Source organism: Ambystoma mexicanum, chromosome 2q (assembly GCF_040938575.1).
Source record: "Ambystoma mexicanum isolate Mex_15411 chromosome 2q, UKY_AmexF1_1, whole genome shotgun sequence".
Lineage (NCBI taxonomy): Eukaryota > Metazoa > Chordata > Amphibia > Caudata > Ambystomatidae > Ambystoma > Ambystoma mexicanum.
In genome coordinates this window covers 873614147-873632188 of record NC_090924.1, presented here as the reverse complement: position 1 = coordinate 873632188, position 18042 = coordinate 873614147, and the positions used below count along the sequence as shown (strand labels likewise).

The window sequence follows — 18042 nt, the reverse complement described above, 5'->3', positions numbered from 1 at the left end:
TGGGAATTTTCATTGATCAAGACTGGGTTGTTAGTCATCATATTCCGTACGAGACACGAAGCATCATGCAGCCGGTGGAAGCAATCGACGGAAGACCCCTCTCTTCAGGACCCATAACCCTGCAGACAAAAGAGATCTAACTTTCCATAAACCATCACCAAGAGCGGATTACATTCGACATCATTAAGTCAGCCCATTACCTCATGGTATTGGGTATGCCCTAGTTACAGAAGCACAATCCGTATATCAATTGGACAGCAGGATCACTATTCCTAGGCTCAGAGTTTGGCCACTGGGCCAATCAGAAACAGCGTGCGACTTGAGTTGCTAAGGCAACGCAGTTCAGGGTGCCAATTCCCCCACCCACACATCCTGTGGAACCCAGACAGAGGGGCACCAGTTGGAGGGCTTCTGTGGAGAAGCCCGCCAAAAAGTGCAACAAAGGGCCTGACCTTGGTTGGAGTTACAGAGACGGACACAAACGCCATTTTGGAAAAGAGTTCTGGCGAAAAGACCCAACCGGTGATTTTATATTAAATAAATAAACCAGCGGTATCTTTAACATTGCACCAAAAAAGTGGTGCGTTTAAAATCAATGGGAAAATCCCATAGGAAACATTCCGGTGGAATATTTTGCATGGTAACCACTGCCACCAGCCAGAAACTCGACAAGGGGGGGACTGGACAGTGCCCCCTTGGAAACAGACCCAGGGGCAATCGAATTAACCCCTTCCAGTACTTCCACAATATGATGGTTTGTACTGGTTCTGTTCACAAATTTGTACTAGTAAAGTCAATGGTGACTTTACATGCCCTGGGAGACAGTAGCTAGTCCCAGGGTATGGAGTCTGTTTGGGGGTCACTATGACACCCCTGTGTTACTGCACTGAGGGTGCTGTGTAACACATACATTAAAACAGATGATGCCCTATGGAGTAAAAGACCCCATAGCCCATAAGCACACAAGTCAAAGACACACCTCAAATCATGCCTAAGAGTGGGAGAAAAAGAGTCTCACTCTTAGCAGGAGAAAAAAACAAACCCCAAAAATCCAGCAAAGCCGCTAAGGGACTCAGGTTTGCGAAATTAGCCTTATAAGAGAATTCTCCTTAACACCTAGTCTCACGGCCAGAAAACACAAGGGTGCCGAGAGATGGCCTGACTCACCTCGCGCCGGCTGCCTGCAGTGGATGCAGGGGCCGGTGTGAGGGGGGTCGCTAGACCCTTTCCAGCTGAGCTTTAGGCCCAATCAGAGAGGGGATGGGCGGGTCGGGAGGCGGGAGGGCGCTCAGAGTAGGAAGATGGTGCGGGGCTGGAAGGGGATGCTTGGGGACCTGGGAGCCTAGTCTCGCGGCCAGAAAACACACAGCTGCCCAGAAATGGACTGACTCACCTCGCGCCGGCTGCCTGCAGTGGATCTGTTTTCAGAGCCTTTTTATCATATCTATTTGTGACCAGTCATGCAGCTAATCATTTACGTTTTACAGACACTGATCCAGGGCTCGCAAATCCTTTTTGCCCACTCACATAGTCAAGTAGATTTTATAAAGGGGTGAGTGCCATTAGCAAGGAATGTTATTTAACATTTGACATGTACTGCAAACAAAGTCAATAAAAGTTTCACTGTGCATGGCTGGCCTCTGAGTGGCAGCAGTGTGCCAGATATAAAGCGGCTTTGTAGTGAGATGCATCCCTTTACAGAACTCGCATTTAAATGTGTTGTCATACATTGCTATCGGTCGAGTGCATTTCTTTTAGGTTGAATTGGTAAACTAAGTTACCCAACTTGCAGGTCTAGCAGAATTTTAAACAATGTGCAATGCCCAAATCCTCCCACTAATGTCTTATTTCAGCGGTATGCAAAATTGCAATATTGTTGCTCATTTCATGTTTTGGGTACAAATAACCTCTGGTAACATTGATAATATTAGTACAACACAGCTAATCAAATAGGTCTGTTTGCTAATCAAGAAAATGTTAATTAGCAAACTGCTAATAAGTTGTTGAAAACTGAGTTATGCCTTGGGACAGTGTGCAACAAGGTATCTGGGACTTCTTTCGGAATGGGATGAGGCTCATCTACTGGTGCAATGTAGGGGCCTTGTAACAGAACTTTACATTTTCATTTAACTCTACCCCATGGAACCAAGTACGGTCATCTCAAAAATGCAAGTCTCAAGTATCCTCCTATCCTCTACTACTTCCCTCATGTCTTTCCTGTACATACATCTATACTCGTCCAATGCTTGTTTGATACTTCTGTCAGCTGGCTTGGCAAACCCATCCCCCCACACCCTATTGCAGAACTATTCTGGGGAAGGCCTCCATGTCACTAGGGCCGCTTGACCGTTTCTCAAGTCCATCATGCAGTCACACACCCAGCACATTTAGTATCTTGCACTGTCTAGTCTAAATATTACCTTTTCAGTAAAGCCCTGCTTTTAACTGAACATATTATGGAAATGTTCTCTCATAATGACTGATAACTAATCCCAGTTAAAAACGTGCATTGTTACTTCCACAGCAACTTTCCCTTCCCCTCATCCCAATTGTTTGTCCCCCACTCATCTGTCCTCTCCAGGTTCTAATCCCCCTCTTTTTTTCCTACCCACAGATCTAGTTCTGATGACACCGTAGCAGGGTCACACTATGCTACCTCTCGGACAAAGTTGGGTTCTGTAAGACCACTATGGTGCTGATGGGCGCAATGTAAATACTTGGTAACATAACATGCTTGGGTTAGGGCTATTCATAATGCAGCCTGGGTGGTGAATACTTTAGATAATCCAGCACTTCACTTTCTTCTACTGCTTGGAGGAACAAACAGCATATTGTGTCGAATCCTGCGGATCCCTCATTGAAACCCTGTCTAAAGTCTCTTTCCAGGTGCAGGTGGCCAGGGGAAGGCAGTCCCTTGCTGATCCCAACCCTGTGGGTGGTGTACTGCGGGAGGGGCACCGGAGAGGAGACCGGGCCCTGGGTTGTGAGGAGAGTCTGTGGGATGAGACAGTATTTTTCCTCCGAAAGGAACATTCTTTCCAATGTACCTAAAGAGGTTATGGCCTGTTGTCATTTTAATATCTCACAACCTCATATTAAATCTAAGGTTGTGAACTCTAAGGTTATACAATCCAAAGCACCATATACCAAAAGAAAGATCCTTTAAGGTATACGTAGCTGTCATGATCTCTGCTTCCAAAAGGCCAGGACTTACCCAACTCCCTTGGAAGCAGACCCATAACCCAGGTTCCGAGTGCCAGCCAGTCCCAATTGGGACCTTTTGGACCCTGTCCTGGCGCCAGTGGCGCCAGGCTCATAAATATGCCCAGTCCCAGCGCTGCAAGCGCCGGGCTCATAATGCTTGGGTGGACTTACCTGCAGCAGATCATGCTGCTTACTTACCTGCCAATTGAACCCCTGATCCTCTTCTGTTTGGGACTACTTTTCCTGTTGGGTGGGGCAGGAGCCACTCCCTAGGTTCAGAACACTGGAGCTCTTCTGGAAAGCAGGAACTCTTTTCTTACCTGGGTGTGGAAGGAGACACCTAAGCACTACAGGAGGCTATTTAAACCACACCCGATGGATGAATCTTGCTTTGCGTTATTCTGCATCCTCTGCAGCAGAACGCTCATCGTGTCTTCTGCATCTGATCCTGGGCCTAAAGGAAAAAGGCTTACCATCCTGAATCCAGTCTTCAGCAACATCTATAAAGACAAGAAAGAACAGGTTAGCACTACGGTCTTCAGTGACAGCGCATCTCTTACCTGGTCCATCGGCTGTCATCAACGCCTCGCGCAGCATTCCTGCATCTGAAAGACAAAGGCTTACCTACTCTTCACGCGCCCCGGTGGTCATCGCACTGCATTCCGGCATCTGAAAGACAAAAGCTTACCAACTCTTCGCACGCTCCGGAGGCCTTCGGCGCTGCATCCCGCATCTGTAAGACAAAAGAAGGTGCGTTTAAAGACATTGGGTAACGTTAAATACTCACGTGCCATTACTCCATCCATGCCGAACTCAGTGGGCATTCCGGCATCCTTCAGCAGCTCCGAACTGGTACCTGCAAAATAAAAGGACAGTTAGTGCGCATCGTGAAGCAAGCAACAAGCGCTTACTTACGCGCTTCCAGGCGCTTCTATTCCGCATACGGGTCCATCCTCAACTCACTTCAGCCAGTCAACCGCCATCGCCGGAACCCTGCAAAATAAGAGACAGCATTACAAAAGACTTTTAAAGACATTTGAAATACTCGGAACTCACCGTTCGTGAAGTAAACGACGGACAGCAGTCCTCTGAAGTCAAGAGGCCTGCGCTACCTATCCAGTGAAGAAACTGGTTACAGCACCCTGCCCCGAGGCAGATGGAGAGCTCGGCGTTCACTTACCTAAGGTGAGAGCGTTAACCTTTGGGGTTCTACAGGAGAGGAGAAAAGGAAAGAGATGGGGACACCCCAATAACCCCAGTTCATTAATCCCATATTTTCTATCTGCAGACATCTTACTCTTCGAGTCAGGCATACAGTGCACAGAGGTCCAGCCCAAAGAGCCAACCGGGTGCTACACATCACTTTTGAAGATACGGTAGTCGCCCAGTCAAGACCGGCGCCTCTGCGAGAATCAGGTGAGCGTTACAGTAGCTAAATAGCCTCCCCAATCCCAAGGGTACAATGCAAAGGTTTATGGAAATGATGTCTTCTCTAACCATCTTCCTCTGTAAAAGCTAAATCTTGCAGCCTCTCAGTTAAAAACCTTAAGGGAATTAAATCTACCCTACAAGTAATTCAGAAGTAGAAAAACCTATCTTTGTTGAAAAGAAATGCATGTCCCAGAATTCTAGAGTTACTGAAACGAGGTAGAGGATTGAAGAGGTATGTAGATGTACTAGTCAGGCAAGTAAGCCAAGTAGCCATTGTTGCAGTCAAGCAATTGAGGCTAATAACCCAGATCTGAAAACAATCCTTAAACCTGTGAGGCATGAAAGGCCCCAGCAGTAAACCAGGAATAGAAGGAGCTGGAAAAGGAGTTGGAAGGCTAGCAGTAGTAATAGCAGAGGAGAAGCACAAGGCTGGCGAGTCGCGAGGAAGTGGGAGTACAGAAGGGACGGTGGGAACGTGGAGACAGCAGATTTCACATGCAAGTTCTGATAGGTTCCTGTTCTCTGAAAACCTGAATTGCTGTGTCTGCGCAGCGGCATACAGGCTGGAAAGCTGAGTTTCTCCATGTGAGCTGAGTTGCTGTGTTTGCAGAGCCCTGACCGTGCTAAGACCAAGGCCAGAAGCAGAAGAGAAGCCGAGGGTCTGCGGAGAAAAGTAAACTCCCAATTGAAGTTGCTGGACTGGAGACACCTGCGTTGGAAAAGGGTGTGGGCCCCTAGTGAGCCAGACGTCGTAGCAGTAGTCGAAGTCTGGGAATCAGAGCAACCCGCAAAAGCAGTGTTCCTAAAGCCGGTGAGTGAAGCACAGCGCTCAGATACACTTCACAATCCTTGTTGGTAACTGTAGCCAGCTCCTAATGGATTTGGGTAATGTTTAGTGAGCAAAAGCTGTTTGATATACTTGGGTTAACAATGTAATTGTAACACTTGCGCTCATAGTGAAACCAACACTCGCGTGAGAAACCAAAAGTGTTTAAACCCATTGTAGAATCTTATAAAATCTGTGGTAGACTAACATAATGGTCGTGTGTCCTTAATCAAGGAGGAGCAACACTTTTCAGACCATTACCGAATAACGAACCATAAAGTTTTAGAAGTTAAAAGTAACCAAGAGTGAAATCTACATTGTAACGCTCACCTGATTCCCGTAGAGGCGCCGGTCTTGACTGGGCGTATACCGTATCTTCAAAGGTGATGTGTAACACACGGCTGGCTCTTTGGGCTGGACCTCTGTGCACTGTATGTCTGACCCGAAGGGTAAGATGTCTGCAGATAGAAAATATGGGATTAAGGAACTGGGTTATTGAATGTCTCTCTCTTCTTCCCTTTCTCTTCTCCTGTAGAACCCCAAAGGTTAACGCTCTCACCTTAGGTAAGTGAACGCCGTGCTCTCCATCTGCCTCGGGGCAGGGTGCTGTAACCAGTTTCTTCACTGGATAAGGGGAGCAGGCCTCTTGACTTCAGAGGACTGCTGTCCGTCGTTTACTGCACGAACGGTAAGTTTCGAGTAATTCTAATGTCTTTAAAGTCTTTAGTAATGATGTTTCTTGTTTTGCAGGGTTCCGGCGATGACGGATGACGGGCTGAAGTGAGTTGAAGATGGAGCCCGTGTGATGAATAGAAGCGCCTGGAAGCACGTACGTAAGCGCTTGTTGCCTGCTTCACGATGCGCTCTAACTGTCTTTTTATTTTGCTGGTACAAGTTCGGAGCGGCTGCAGGGTGCCGGAATACCCACTGGGTTAGATGTGGAAAGGAGTAATGGCACGTGAGTATTAAAGTTCCCCAATGTCTTTAAACGCACCTTGTTTTGTCTTTCAGATGCGGGATGCAGCGCCGAAGGCCTCCGGAGCGTGCGAAGAGTTGGTAAGCTTTTGTCTTTCAGATGACGGAATGCAGTGTGAAGACCTCCGGAGCGCACGAAGAGTAGGTAAGCCTTTGTCTTTCAGATGCCGGAATGCAGCGCGAGGCGTTGGTGACAGCCGATGGACCAGGTAAGTGAAGAGCTGTCACTGAAGACCGTAATGCTAACCTGTTCTTTCTTGTCTTTATAGGTGTTGCTGAAGACTGGATTCAGGATGGTAAGCCTTTTTCCTTAGGCCCAGGATCAGATGCAGAAGACACGATGAGCGTTCTGCTGCAGAGGATGCAGAATAACGCAAAGCAAGATTCATCCATCGGGTGTGGTTTAAATAGCCTCCTGTAGTGCTTAGGTGTCTCCTTCCACAGCCACGCCTAGGTAAGAAAAGAGTTCCTGCTTTCCAGAAGAGTTCCAGTGTTCTGAATCTAGGGAGTGGCTCCTGCCCCACCCAACAGGAAAAGTAGTTCCAAACAGAAGAGGATCAGAGGCTCAACTGGCAGGCAAGTAAGCAGCATGGTCTGCTGCAGGTAAGTCCACCCAACCATTATGAGCCCGGCGCTTCCAGCGCTGGGACTGGGCATATTTATGAGCCTGGTGCCACTGGCGCCAGGACTGGGTCCAAAAGGTCCCAATTGGGACTGGTTGGCACTCGGAACCTGGGTTATGGATCTGCTTCCAAGGGAGTTGGGAAAACGCTGACCTTTTGGAAGCAGAGATCATGACATACATCAAATGAAGGTTGCAAGACTGAGTTGCCTCCTTTTAATTACACAGAATACAATTCTGTTTACAATTTTAAACATGAATATCTACCTTTTAAAGAGTGGTTACCTGTGCCCCAATTGTGTTTCACTCAAGACTGAATCCTATACTGTATCCAGAATTTACATTCTTTCTAAATCCAAGAAGTAAAGAATTTAAAATACTGATGAGAAGTAAAAGCATTACCCAAGCCAAGAGGCAACACCCTTACTACTACGTCCGTCCCCTTTCCTACATACTTGTGGGAAATTCCATCCTTCGGGACGGGACCAGAGCACTTTTGTTAAAAAGCATCTCAAATTAAATGTTTGTCCTACTTTATTTTTACGCAGGGCCGCCTCATCTGGCCATAACCCCGCCCTCCTGCGCTGCTCCTGTGCATCGTACTTCAGTCCTTTTATCTGCGCGTTAGGGTTCGTACGCACTAGCATCACTGGGGATTTTTTTCTTTTTATTCCCTTTGTCCTTCCTTCCTGCTCCGGTTCCATTCATCTTGTCCTCCGTCTATAGCGGAGCGTCTGACATTTGTGTCCTGTTCATCCTGCGAATGTCGTTTTCGCGAGGGCAGATCCCCACTCTGTTTGCCTGGAGTGTCTAGGCCAGAACACCGTTGGGACTTGTGCTTCTATTGCGACTCCCTTTCTGTCCGTGCACTCCAGCGTCGTCTTGTCAGGTGGGAGGAGGTGTTTCAAGGCGTTCCTCCCCTCCATTTTCAGCTCTTCGGCAACGAAAATAAGAAACGTCCGGTGAGTTTTCCTTTTTAGGACACACCGGCCAGGGGACTCCTTCCCGTTTTCTTCCAGGACCGGGAGGGGCTCAAGTAGCTCTTTTACCAGGGATATCCCTGAGGTATCCCGCAAGGGGTCTAATAGGTGCACCAGAGTTTCCTCCGAGGGCCCCCACAGTGGGACTGCCGCAACCAGATCTTCTTCCGAAGTTCCCCGTTTGGGGCCTAAAGTTGGGCACAGTTCTTCTGTGCCTCTGAGTACCAGGGTTCGCCCTGAGATCTTCGCATCAAATCCACCCTAAAAGCAGACTTTCTGACACCAAGGTTGTGGTCTGGGACTAGCTAGTGCAAGCCCCAGTTCTGGGAGGGAGACACACGCCCACATGTACTTTTACACGCACACTCTTATATACACACACACGCACACACACACGCTCACACGCGCTCACACACACACGCGCTCACACACACACACACACACACACACACACACACACACACACACGCTCACTTTTACACACACACGCTCACTTTTGCACACACACACATGCATTCACTCTTACACACACACGCTCACTCTTACACAACATACACACGCTCACTCTTACACACACACACATACACACGCTCACTCTTACACACACACACGCTCGCTCACTCTTACACACACATACTTAGACACACTCTCTCTACACACACACACACACACACTTTCTGGGCAGGTGCTTGACAGAAGGACTTTTCTGACCTGTGAGTGCACTGCCATTTTAGAGAACTAGCCATGTTTAGTAGCCATACACAGTAATTTTGAATGGGCTTATCAAAAATAATACAAAACCTGTAAAATTGTAACTGCTGCCACCAGCTTGTCTTTAGGCATATATATAAGCTAAAGGCTCCCCTTAAAAAAATGTAAGGACAGGATTAAATCAAAGCAAAAAGAATGGGGTTCTATTGGGAATTATGGAGGGAAAGTTGCAAAAAGAAAATCTTCCTAACACTAGTGTGATGAGATTTAAAGTTCTAACATGAAGAATCAGTTTTGGCCTTCAGTATTACTTGCATTTCATATTACAGCAATTTTAACTGGTGCCGTTGTGTGATCCTGATGTTTGTGTTGCTTAGAAGAAGGATTCCTTTGAATGTCTTAGCTGCAAGCTCTTTCATTTCAGTTGTTGAGATTGTTACCTTCTGTATGCAGGAATACTCTGATACAGATCCTAATGCTGATGAACTATGTATTCGTCTTTTTAGGGTTTCCAGATATGATCAGTGTTTTAAGATCATCTACCTTGTACAGGCAACATCCCAGTCCGCTTCAGAGCATGTGTACAAATCTTCAGCCATGGCCGGGTATGTTAAATATAAAATGTTTTGCTTCTTGCTTGTGCTTTTTTTAAATATATGTTTTCACTTATCTTTTATAGTTTTTACTGTGTGTGAAAGCTACATTCTCCTTAATGTGGTCTTGTGGTCTTAATTGTTATTAGTAAACCCTGGATATATCGCCACTAGTGTGGAATTTTGGTTTGCTCATTTCATTGAGCAAGAAGACTTTCCTATTATTAAAATGAATGAAATTTAACATATCTGACTATTTGTTTTTGCAATTTTCCATCAGAAAAATATTTTGTGGACCCACAGGAGGTATTCCTACTTGGGTAGCATTTCACATAGGAATAAACAATGAGGACTGTTAAGTAGCTTTACATGCAAGAGCAGAAAGGGTCACTGCCAATTAAAGAAAGCCAGTAGTACCCAACTTCCATCTTGCCTGTTCTGAGCAGCCTCGACCTTAATGCATGGCATCTTGAGAGGATAGGGGTGAAAGGGCTGTGATCTGTCTTAGGTCCTGGCTGTTCTTCTTTCGAACAGTAAACCATCTTTCGAATGGATTGTGTCCTCCCACGTAGTCCTTCTTTGATATTTTCCAGCTTTGCTGATTCGTAAAAAAGTATCTTTTCAGCAGGGGGTGCTGTGCATCGATGCCTTTCGACTCGATGTCCCTCGGAGGCCTCTGTCTCGATATCCAATTCACTGCTGGTATATGTAGCACGCACAGCGCCCGTTGGCTTAATTTCCGTTTTTCCACGCTATGCTTCGGATGCGGTACGCCCTGTTCCTTGACAGGAATATCTTCGATAACTTCTTCGAGAAGTGTAATCCATTCTTCGAGTAGAATAACCATGGCTTCGTCTTCGGCGTCATCCACCCCGCGATCTGGCTTCAAAAAATGCAGTGTAATAATTGTAATAATTCCTTTGCACCTAGTTATTCATACTCCTTAAAGATGGATGTTTACGACTTCTGATCAGGCGCTAATAGTTTCTTCCTCTGGTACAACGTGCACTACTCTGCCAAACATGTCTATGGAGCTGTTTGTGTGTGTGAAAGCAGGGGTACAAGGTCCTACATGTCCATTTCCTATTTTTTGGTAGGAATAGGTTTACTCAATATTTTTATTTTTTGGCAGTAGTAAAAGTGGCCGATACACCCCATATCTGTAGGACTGGTTATGATACATTGGACGACCCCAACAAGCAGCACTGAAAAGGGAAGAAAATGACCGGCTGCAAGAATAACATATGCCCAGATAGTTTAGCCCCCATATCAAAAATCATAAGCTGGCACCCATGAATATACGCATGGTAAGTGAACATATATCTTACAGTGAAATATACAAATGTAGTTGAATTGACCTTCCCCTTAGAAGAAAGTGTGCAAGACAAAATAGCATTGGACTTTAAAAAAAGTAATGAACACCCGAAAATTAACCTCGGAGAGGAAATGTTCCAATAAATATGCAGGCCAAGTATAAAAGGTGTTCACCTTTTAAACCCGGCAATCTATCATGAAATATTCCCTGGTAAACCAAATCCCAATACGAAAGAAGTGCTTGTGATCTTGTGGGTAATCTTCTGCACTGGGAGCATGACAACCTGAGTAAAATACTGGTAGGCAAATACTTGGGTAAGCTAGCCAACCTAAAAAAAAACCAAAGGGTTGCGTCCGCTCTCTGAAAAAAGTTAGCTCTCCACCCACATGTGTCCTTTACTTGTGCCCTGAAAAACTGCCACAATCGGGGGAGGATAACTGCACCACTGTCCAGGATTTCAAAATCTCTTGCCACATTGTGGGCAAATACTCATGATTTACTTGCCCCCTCATCATTTCCCCTCCTCACCCTCACGCCTAGCTTTCAACAATAGATGACGTGAAAAGTACGCATATCATAGTACCACTATTGTGGCAATCTCCAGCATTGGGTCACATGCTCATAAATATTCCTGGTTGCCAGGCTGGGAATCCTCGGTAAAAGAAAAAACGGTTTCACTTTAAAACTGTATTTAGCCTCTAAACCAATCACTGTCCTCTGGGTCATACTGCCCCCATCCAATTACATTCTTCTCCCTAAACTCCACCCCTGGTAGCCATCTTCATATTTTTTACTGCACCCTGTGGGAATTCTCAAGTTGCTCTCTGAGCTTTTTTAGTGCTATTTTTTTACATGAAACGTTTTGGAATTTGCACTGATTTTTGCTTGAACATCCACTGTCGGATTGTCATCAAAGTTTTAAGAAGGCCTGGCCTTCGGCCTACTTCGCGCCTTTCAGCCATGTTTGAGGAGACCCTTCCACCACCGCCACCTCGTTGCGACATGACCCCACACGGAGCCCCGGCTCTGCATAGAGCTACGGGCACCGACAAGGATGACTTTGTCTCGGCTAACAGAGAAACCCCAGACGCGGACAAGCCCCTTAGGGCCTCTCCACCGGACGAAGTTGAATCTTTTCATTCTTTGATGCCAAGGGCCTCTGAGCGGTTTCAGTTTGTGCCCAAGGAGACTAAGAATGAATGTTTACTGTACCAGTGGTGCGAGTCAAGAAGAAAGACTATTGTGTCTGTTCCCTTCCTGGATGACAGCTGGGTGGAAGGCCTGGCACTGATGATGAACCGAGTATGGCCACGCCCAAGCCTGACATATTGGAGTAGTAGTAGTACAGGTTACCAGATTCAGCGCTCAGGTGCTTAAGGTCTCAGCCCTTGCCCGACTTAGTGGTCTCAGCCGCAGCCAGGAAGCGCTCAGCAAATCCATTGTCGGTGGCCATGGTACCTCTGGACCAGGAGGGGAAGAAGCTGGGTGCAATGTGCAAGAGGATCATTTATAGAGCAGCCTCTACCATCAAGGCAGCTAACACCCTATCCACTTTGTCCAGATATTTCTGGGAACTATGGTACAAGCTGGGTCCTTTTCTAGACGTCCTGCCCGAGTACAAGAAGGTTAAGGCATTACAACTTTCTCAAGAAGGGGAAGTGGCCTCTGACCACACCATCAGAGTGGCGGTGGACATTGCAGACGCAAATTTCTGCCAGATGGGGAACGGCATGTCCCTGCATCGGCAAGGTTGGTTGAAGGCAACAAACTTCTGCCAGGACATTCAGGCTAAGGTGCTGGATATTCTGTTTGACGGGGAAAACCTCTTCAGCAAGGAAGTAGACTAGTCTTTGCAAGTAATAAAAGCTGACCGATGGTACGCTCCCTTGGAACCTTACAGCAATAGCGGTGGTCGTTTTGTTCATCCAGAGGAAAACACGGCAGATCTTCCAGGGGTTATACTACCCCATACCAGCATCCTTCACGCTCCCATACACAAGAAGCATACAGGGGTTGCCCTCAAGGATGCGGAGGACTGCGCTGGCATCGCCTGCAGGTCAGAGCTCCGACCTCCAAGCAGGCCTGAACCGACTATGGCCTTGTGCCCCCACTTATGTAGCCCAATGGGAAGCCGGCTGGCGAACTTCAACAGCACGTGGAAAAAGATCACCACAGAAAGATGGGTGCTGGATGCTCTCAGACAGCGGCACACCTTGGAGTTCCAACGCAGGTGTCCTTGTATTCCATCGGTACCGTGACCAGAAAAACACAGACCACAACTTCTGCAAGCGGTGTGGGCCAAGTTACAAAAAGAGGCAATAGAACTTGTCCCCCATCGTCTCTGGGGATCTGGAGTATATTCCAGATACTTTCTGGTTTGAAAGAAAACAGTGGTTGGAGGCCGATCCTGGATTTGCATCGTGTCAGCAAGTAATTAAAAGTCGCAAACGTTCTGGATGGTCGCGTTGTAACACGTGTGCTCGGCCAACTGGAGGAAGCTGATTTTCTGACGTTGTTGGATATGGAGGACGCCTACTTCCACATCCCCATTCACAAGAAATGCTGCAAGTCCCTACGATTCGTGTTTCAGGGTCAGTACTACCAGTTCAAGGCAATGCCCTTCGGCCTGAAGTCGGCCTCACGGGTCTTTACAAGGTGCCTGGCCCCAGTGGCAGCGCATCTTTGTCCGCAAGGCATCCACGTATTCCCTTACTTGGACGATGGGCTGGTGCGTTCACGCTCACGCACTGTGACAAGCGAGCACACATCGAGAACCATAGTCTGCTGATGGAGTTGGGGTTGTCCATAAACAATCCAAAGTCCTACTTGACGCCATCTCAGGACGCACTACTCCTAAGCGCCTGACTCCCCACAGTGACGTGTTTGGTGCCTCCCTCGGAGGAGAGGATGGCAGCCATACAAGGCAAAGTGCATCACTGTGATCGTAACGGGTGGCGTTGCTGCTGCCCAAGATGTAGTCCTGCATCGACCTTGTCTGCCTCTGCAGACTTCACATGAGACCTCTCTGGGAGTTCATGGATGTGAGGTGGATGCAAATATCTGGGACCTTTTCAGAAGAGATATCCCTCAACGAAGAGTTCCGTTGGGCAATAGAGCGGTGGGGTGTAAGACCACATCTTGTCCAGGGAAATCCGTTTCAAGTTCTGCTTTAACAGGAGACAGTCACCACAGAGGCCTTGCTAGAAGGATGGGGAGCCCACACCGGACAGTCGCATGCCAGGGACTTCAGGCAACCGGAGGAAAAGGACCTCCACATCAACGTCCTGTAACTTTGGGCCATATTTTGGTCCCTCGAGTCTTTTCTGCTGTCGCTGAAGGTGAAGGTGGTGAGGATCTTCACAGACAACACCACCACCATGTTCTAAATCCGGAAGGATGTGGGTACCCAATCACCAGCACTCTACAAGAAAGCCCAGGATCTGTGGCTCTGGGCCATTCGGCAGGGCATGTTCCTAGTCCCTTTTCACCTGACAAGCGTGAAGAACACCATTGCGAATTCACTCAGTATGGAGTTGCGTTCCTGCCACGAATGGGAGCTCCACCAGGACTAGGTGGACCTTCTGTTGGACAAATGGGACAAACCCCAGATCGATCTCTTCGCAAATGCGGCGAATGCCAAGTGTCAGAAGTTGACCAGCAGTTTCCCCCAGCCGATGAGCATGCGGGACCCATTCTCGTTCCTGTGAGAGGAACGGTTCCTGTACGCTTTTCCTCCATTTCCACTCATGCTACGTGTGATCAACACACTTGGACAGTACCACTGCAAGATAATACTTCTCACCCCAACGTGGCCGAGGCAGATCTGATATCCGGTCCTGTTGAGTCTGTCAGTGGCCCCGTCCATCAGGCTACCGCTGTTGTCGGACCTTCTCACCAGAGAGGGAGCAGCGATTCTGCACCACAACCTGGGGTTGCTGAACCTGAAGGCATGGCTCCTACAGCAATAGAGTTTGGGGGTTATGCTTTACCAGCAGAATGTAAGGAGATCCTGGCCAGAGCCTTGTCAATATTGAAATGCTACAGCCATAAATGGAAGCACTTCTCTGTGTGGTGCCGGACTCAGAAGATTACCCCTCTGCCGGTCACTGCCGTGCAACTTCTATCACTATTTGTTTTCCCAGGGCCAAGGCGTGATTTGGCACACACCTCTATCAAGGTGCACATAGCTGCCATATCCCGGTACACTGGGTCTCTGGATTGACAAGTCTGTGCGACCACAGAGAGGGTCTAAGAGTTCCTCGAGGGGCTCTTCAGGACTTTTCCTCTGGTGAAGGTTCCAGCCCAGACTTGGGAACTCAATGTAGTACTGACTGAGCTCATGGGAGCTCCTTTTGAATCTATTCATCAGGTCCCGCTCAAGTTCCTCTCGTGTAAGACAGCTTTCCTCGTGGCTATCACCTCGGCCATGAGGGTCGTGAAGATTCGGGCCCTGTCGTGCAAGCAGACTTGCTTGTCTTCCATGCTTCAAAGGTCATACTGCGTACACACCCCGCATTTATGCCGAAGGTACCATCAGAATTCCACCTCAACAGACCTTTGTTACCCTTCTTCTTCTCGAATCCGCCGTCACCAGCGTAGAGGGCCTTGCATTTGCCTGATGTTGCTCATGCCTTGAAGTGCTATGTGGCACGTACAAAGAATTTTCAGAAGACTTCTCAGATGTTTGTCAACTTTGCACCCATGAATCACGGAAAATCCTTATCGAAGGCTTCCATCTCCACGTGGCTCTCTGGCTGCATCATGCTCTGTCATCGACTGGCGAGCAGGCTGCTGTCAGGCCGGCTGAGAGCCCACTCCACCAGAGCCATCGTAGCAACGACGACGTTTCTCTCTGGTGTGACCCTGCTTGACATTTGCAGGGCTGCTACGTGGAGGTCCACACTCACCTTCCGAAGGTTCTACTGCGTCGACAGGGATTCCAGGGAGAAGTCCAAAGTCGGCCTAGCGATTTCTATGCAACCTGTTCACTTGAGCCGAGTCTGTTCCAGAGGTGATTGTTATTTCTTCTGTTGAGTCTTGCCACACCGTAGTTGTGTATATTTACTGCTGTGTAATCGTTAAACTCCTACGTCCGCCCCCTTTTACTCCATACTTTTGGGACATTCCGTCCTGTGGGACGGGACTAGATCACTTTTTGTAAAGCGTCAAATTGAAAAATGTGTCCTTCTCTTTTTACGCGGCCGTAACCCTGCCCTCCTTAGCTCTGCCCTGCCCCCTTCAGTCCTTTACTTTGTGCGGTCGTGGCGGGATGCACTTGCATCACCGGGAAGATTTTTCTTTTCCCATTGTCCTTCTCTCCTGCTCCGGTTTTGCGGTTGCGTAGTCCTCCGTCTATGCCGGATCGTTTGGGATTTGTCGCTTGTTCCTCTTGTGATCGTCGCTTCGCTAGGGCGGAATCCCCATTCTCTCTGTTTGGAGTGTCTGGGACAGGATCACTGTTGGGACTCTTTTTTTTCTACTGTGACTCCCTTTCAGTCCGGGCACTATAGCGCCATCTTCGTCGGTGGGAGGAGATCTTCCAGAGTTCCGCCACCGCATTTTCAACTCTACATCGATGGAAAGAAGAGATGCCCGGTAAGTTACTTACTTTTCAGGGCACCACGTCCTGGGGACTCCTTCCCGGGGTCCTCCAAGTCCGGGAGGGGCTTCAAAAACTCTGCTACCAGGGTTTCTCGTGAGGTGCCTTGCAGGCCTAATAGGCGTACCAGGGTTTTCTGAGGGTTCCCGCGAGGGGCCTGCTAACACCGGATCACAATCCAAGCTTCACCACTCATGAGCTCCTAGCCAGCACTGTCGTACTGAGGCGTTTGGTACCGGAGTTCGCCTAGAGGTCTTCTTCTCTGGAGCTTCCCATACAGACACTGGGGTGCGCCATGAGACCTCCGTTGAGGCTTTCTGTAAAGAACCACGGTTTGAGGCCCCTCTCGGGGAGCTATAAAGACCGGACGCCATTCAGAGGTTCCTCTTATCGAGGCTAAGGTGTGTACCGACAGAACTGAGAGACCTGTTGAGGCCTTGTCTGTGAGGTGGATTCCTGAACTTTCCCACGCTCGAAGTGTTACCGCTTCTGTTGAGGGGGCACAGGGAGAGGTCGCTGACCGTTTCTCTGCGCTTACCTGCTTGGCCGAGGTTCCTCTCTTGGAGGCTAACTCAAATGGTCACGACAGGATGTCCATTAAACATCCCAGGCCTCATAGTACCGGCTCTGCCGAGGATCCTTGTGTCAAGGCTAAAGTTTCGATCAAGTCCCCTGACCAGTCTGTGCAGTTACCTGCCTCATCCACACATGTGACGCAGTTCTCCTCAGATTGTCACAAAAAGACAGGCCTTCCCGCATGGTTTACGGCAGCCATTTTGGATTCTTCCCTCACACCCACCACACTATCGACGGCGGGTGCTGGGAGCTGCCTTTTTGGTTGACAACCTTGTCCACGCAACAGTGTGAATCTGTTCCGCCCATCCTATGACTGGCACGCTCGTATGCCACTACCACATACGGTCTCGCTGCCTCCTTCTACTGCCCCACTGGTCTATGTAGACCCCGTTGGTGATAGGCCCTCTTGGCAGCCTTCCTCACTATGTTTGTGGGGTTATGCCCCTCATGAGCGGACTCTGCTCATTCCAGTACCTAAAGTTTCGGCAGAGGATGCCTTTTTTGGGAAGTTCAAAGTCTTACGAACACTGATCCCATGAGGGAGTACTTTTCACCTGACGGGCGTGAAGAACACCATTGCGAATTCACTCAGGGAGATCTGCCCTCTGGTGCCGCATCCTGCCCCGGCGGTTCCAGTCACGGCACCTGTCGCCCTGGCAGCGGTTCCACCTCTACTTCCCGGTCCGCCTCCACCTCTGTTGTCTCCGGTTGACAAGGCACCAGCAGAGCAAGACGCCTATTTGACGCTGGTTGCATCGCAACCGGTGGATCTTGACTTTGTGGACGAACCCTAAGGCAGACTAGTGAGGACCAGCCCTGCTCAGTAAGAGCATTCCATGACTGGGTTCTGTACATGTCACTCCTTGACATACCAGTACCTGAGGCTCCCGCTCCGCAGGAAGGGGTGCTTTTGGGGGGCGCTCACCTTCTCCAGCATGGGGTCTGGCATGGATTCACATGCTCATGAATATTCCCCGTCGTGAGGCTGGGAATCCTCGGTAAAGAAAAAATTGGTATCAGTTTCGTTTCTGATCTGTCTTTCTTAGTAGTAACCAATCACTGGTCTCTGGGTCATACTGCCCCCAGCCAATGACTGCCCTCTCCCTAGGCTCCGCCCCTGGAAGCCATCCTGAGATTTTTACCGCACGTTCAAGTGTTGGGAGTCCTCGTGCTATAGCTCTCGAACTTTTACTGCGTTTTACGCTTTTTC

At 48.5% G+C, this 18042-nt stretch overlaps 1 protein-coding gene across 1 annotated transcript in view; it reads left to right on the top strand.

The window, feature by feature from the left end:
• YME1L1 (YME1 like 1 ATPase) overlaps nucleotides 1–18042 on the top strand; it is a 1167043-nt gene that overhangs the window by 131069 nt on the left and 1017932 nt on the right. The window contains exon 4 of the mRNA XM_069648114.1: nucleotides 9256–9354. Within this exon, the coding sequence (XP_069504215.1) occupies nucleotides 9256–9354 (99 nt within the window). The remainder of the gene's footprint in view (nucleotides 1–9255; nucleotides 9355–18042) is intronic.